Raw genomic sequence first — 3,878 nt, 5'->3', positions numbered from 1 at the left:
GGAGGCTGAGGCAGGAGAATGGCGTGAACCCTGGAGGCGGAGCTTGCAGTGAGCCGAGATCCGGCCACTGCACTCCAGCCTGGGAGACAGAGTGAGACTCTGTCTCAAAAAAAAAAAAAAACACACACACACAAAAATGAAAACAAAAAACAAATACAATGGTAGCCTTGAATCCAAACATATCAAGAAAGAGACAGACTGTCAGAATGAATTTAAAAACATGACCCAAACATTTCACGTACAGGAAACACACTTCAAATGCAGTGCTGTTTGAAAGTTAAAATCTAAAGGGATGAATGGCAGAGTAAGGGCCTCCAAAAATCTGCTTCTCCATAAAGGTAACAGAACACTGGCAAATATCCTAAAAATCAACTTTTTCAGAACTCTGGAAATGCTCCTCGAACTGTTCAAATGCCTGAACCTCACTAAGAGCAACCGGGTTTTAATTTCCCGTCTCCCTCTCCCCAGATCTGAAGGGGCCTTGAAAACCAAGAGCCCTCCCACCACAGTAGCTGTAAAAACAGGAGGAGGCTGACTGGTTTGGGAGCTGTTGGAAGTTCCATTCCCAGGGCACTGGCCCTAGTTGACCTGTCTGGCAGTTCCCTGGAAACGTCTACCTGCAAGGCTTGTCTTCCATTGATCTGACTCAGCATTGAGTTGAGCTCACTCAACATGAACAGCTTTTTCCCCTGGGCATTTGTCAAAAACCATCAGTGACAACTGTTTAACATCCCACCAACCAACACAGCAGTAACAACTGACACAAACAAGAAACTGACCAAAAAGCTTAAAAGGAAAAGCTGGGACCCTAGAGGGCCACCAGAGCAGTGCACATTCCCAAGAAAGCCAGCCAAGGTCCTGACTGCTCACCTCTGCTGCCCTGGAGCCTCTGTGCAAACAGGAAGTAAAGGCTACAGCAAATTGCAGACTGCCTGCCAGGGGTTTGGAGGCAAATTCCAACACACACACACAGAGGTCCTTGGCAAAGACTGGGAGACAGTCTTTGCCAAAGACTGGTGGTTCAAGACATTCAAGGAAATCTCTCATCTTCCACTGACCAACTAAGCTGACCAGGCAGAGACTTTGGAGTCCAAACACAACAAAGAATACAGGTTTTACGGAATTTGTTAGGAAAGTCACTAAACACACAAACAGCAATAATGACAATGATAAGCAGCAAAACCAACAAACCCTGAGGAGGGAGGGTCAAATTACTCAGCAAAGGAGATCTATTTTTTTTATATATTTTTGTTGTTGTTGTTTGGAGACAGAATCTTGCTCTATCACCCAGACTGTAGTGCAGTGGCACAATCATGGCTCACTGCAGTCTTGACCTCCTGGGCTCAGGCGACTCTCCCACCTCAGCCTCCAGAGTAGCTAGGACGACAGGCATGCACCACCACACCTAATTTTTAAAATTTTGTGTAGAGATGGGGTCTTACTATGTTGCCCAGACTAGTATTGTACTCCTGGGTTCAAGCAATCCTCCTGCCCCAGCCTCCCAAAAAGCTGGGACTACAGGTGTGCACCACCATGCCCGGCTGATTTTTTATTGTTTGTAGAGATGGGGTCTTGCTATGCTGCCCAGGCTGGTCTCAAATTTCCAAATATAATAGGTCCAAGCTACAATACCCCCTCAACAGATTGTGAAAATAGTTTTTGTGCCCAATCCTCCTCCTTGGGCCAAGTACTTCCATCTACTGCTGCGGTGGAGTGGAAAGTGATGAGGTAGTTTACTTGAGGGACAAGGTCCTATCAGTCACATTTTAGCAGTTTAAAATAATCATTTCTAGGAAAGGGTGAGAAACAACCTAAAACTATATCTGATGTGTCACACGGTACATTTACAACTCATAAGGCGTGGTTCTCAGAAGTGGCCAATCATATTTTAATTTATTTATTTTTGAGACGGAGTTTCGCTCCTGTCACCCAGGCGGGAGTGCAATGGCACAATCTCGGCTCACTGCAACCTCTGCCTCCCAGGTTCAAGCAGTTCTCCTGCCTCAGCCTCTCGAGTAGCTGGGATTACAGGTGCCTGTCATCACGCCCAGCTAATTTTTGTATTTTTAGTAGAGATGGGGTTTCACCGTGTTGGCCAGGCTGGTCTCGAACTCCTGACCTCAGGTGATCCACCTGCCTTGGCCTCCCAAAGTGTTGGGATTACAGGCATGAACCACTGTGCCCGGCCTGTTTTATTTTTTTGAGATGGAGTTTTGCCCTTGTTGCCTAGGCTGGAGTGCAATGGCGCGATCTTGGCTTACTGCAACCTCAGCCTCCTGGGTTCAAGTCATTCTCCTGCCTCAGCCTCCCAAGTAGCTGGGATTACAGGCATGGGCCACCATGCCCAGTCCAACTGTATTTTAATACATCAATGAAAGTCTGACTTCACCCTAAAACCAAAAACCACAATCATACACTCAGGAAGCAGACCCAGTCAAGCAGGGAACAGCCACAGATTCAGTCATGTGGGGGACAGTGTCATTTTTTGGTCTCTTAGCATCCTTGGCCCTTTCCAGCTGGGGCCCCCTCCCTTATTCACAGCCCATGAGTTCCCAGGGATGGGGGATAGCACCCCTAGCGTTGTGATGAGTCCAGAGGCGGCAGGATTGGCAACACGGTGGGATGCTGACCTAACAGCCAACCCTGCCCCCGACTCTTCCTTATTAATAGTACCTCGAATCTGGCTGGGGTGGCAATGTACTCAGCTTGCAGTGCTGGATTACGATAGGTTTGAATTGGTTACAACAGTTCTGTTTTCTATTCCTCTAGCCTGATGGCAGCTAGGGATGGCAAAGTGATCTAGTATTTAAGGTAATGTCTTCTGGGCATTTCTGGAGAAACTTTTGCTCTCCAACATAAAAGGGGCAGATCACATAAGTACCTTACTCCCCTTCTTCCTGCTTTGAACACAGGTATGGTGCCAGAGGCCATGGCAGCCACCTCACACCCTTGGGGTAAAGGCCAAGGGATGTGCGGGGAGCCAGCCCACACTGCTGAGCCACATCACGCTGCCACCTACTACCAGATTTCTCATCCTGTAAAAAACACCAACTCCTCGTGGTTTAGGCACTTCGTTGCTGCATTCTGTTGCTTGTAGTCAAAAGCATTCTTACCTGATCTGACAAGTGACTCAACCAGAGCCAGAGAGACATAAAAAGACTTCTGGCTAGGAAAGTTGAGGCATCCTCTCAATTTTCCCTCCTGGATAATATTGAGGAGGGATGTAGCCCCAAGAGCTGCTGCAGGCACTTCAAAACCACAAGGAGTGTGAGCGGCCTGAGGACGGGATACCAGGACAGAGGGGGAGATGTCAATAACCAATAATGTCACTGATCTCCCTGACCAGCCTTGCCCGAAGGGAGGTCTGTCCTCGACCTAACTTGAGCCAGCATCTTTTTGCTTAAGCCAGTTTGGTTTTCTGGTACTTGCAATTCAATGGGTTCTAGCTAATATGAAAAAGCTCTTATTTCATCAGTGGCCAGCCAACCAGCCCAAACTCTCCATCCCTGTGTTTCCCGACAGTTCAGCCACTGTGACCAACACCAAGAAAGAGGCTACAGCCAAGAAAAGTGGGCACCACTCACCTTCTTGTTTCTTCTGTTCAAGTTTCATCTTCTTTGCCAGTAATTTCTTCTCTTTTAACTTCTGGCTAAAAATGTAAAACCATATACATTGATTCCTTAATTACCTTACGGTATATTTTAGAAAATAAACACCTTCTTATGGTATCTTTAAAACCTGTGGAAGTGGTGGCTCAAGCCTGTAATCCCAGCACTTTGGGAGGCCGAGACGGGCGGATCACGAAGTCAGGAGATCGAGACCATCCTGGCTAACACGGTGAAATCTCGTCTCTACTAAAAATACAAAAACTAGCCGGG

General features: G+C 47.3%; 1 protein-coding gene across 3 annotated transcripts in view; it reads right to left on the bottom strand.

The window, feature by feature from the left end:
* Positions 1-3,878, bottom strand: part of PRKRIP1 (PRKR interacting protein 1 (IL11 inducible)) — a 33,250-nt gene that overhangs the window by 15,256 nt on the left and 14,116 nt on the right. For 2 of the 3 annotated variants that reach the window (XM_011929999.1, XM_011930007.1), the window contains exon 5: positions 3,585-3,649. The exons of the other annotated variant lie outside the window; for it this stretch is intronic. In XM_011929999.1, coding sequence (XP_011785389.1) covers positions 3,585-3,649 — 65 coding nt within the window. The remainder of the gene's footprint in view (positions 1-3,584; positions 3,650-3,878) is intronic. 3 annotated transcript variants of the gene reach the window in all.

The sequence above is a fragment of the Colobus angolensis genome, unplaced genomic scaffold, assembly GCF_000951035.1.
Source record: "Colobus angolensis palliatus isolate OR3802 unplaced genomic scaffold, Cang.pa_1.0 Scaffold120, whole genome shotgun sequence".
Taxonomy (NCBI): Eukaryota; Metazoa; Chordata; class Mammalia; order Primates; family Cercopithecidae; genus Colobus; species Colobus angolensis.
The sequence above is the reverse complement of the archived record's forward strand: the minus strand, read 5'-3'. Positions and strand labels throughout refer to the sequence as shown.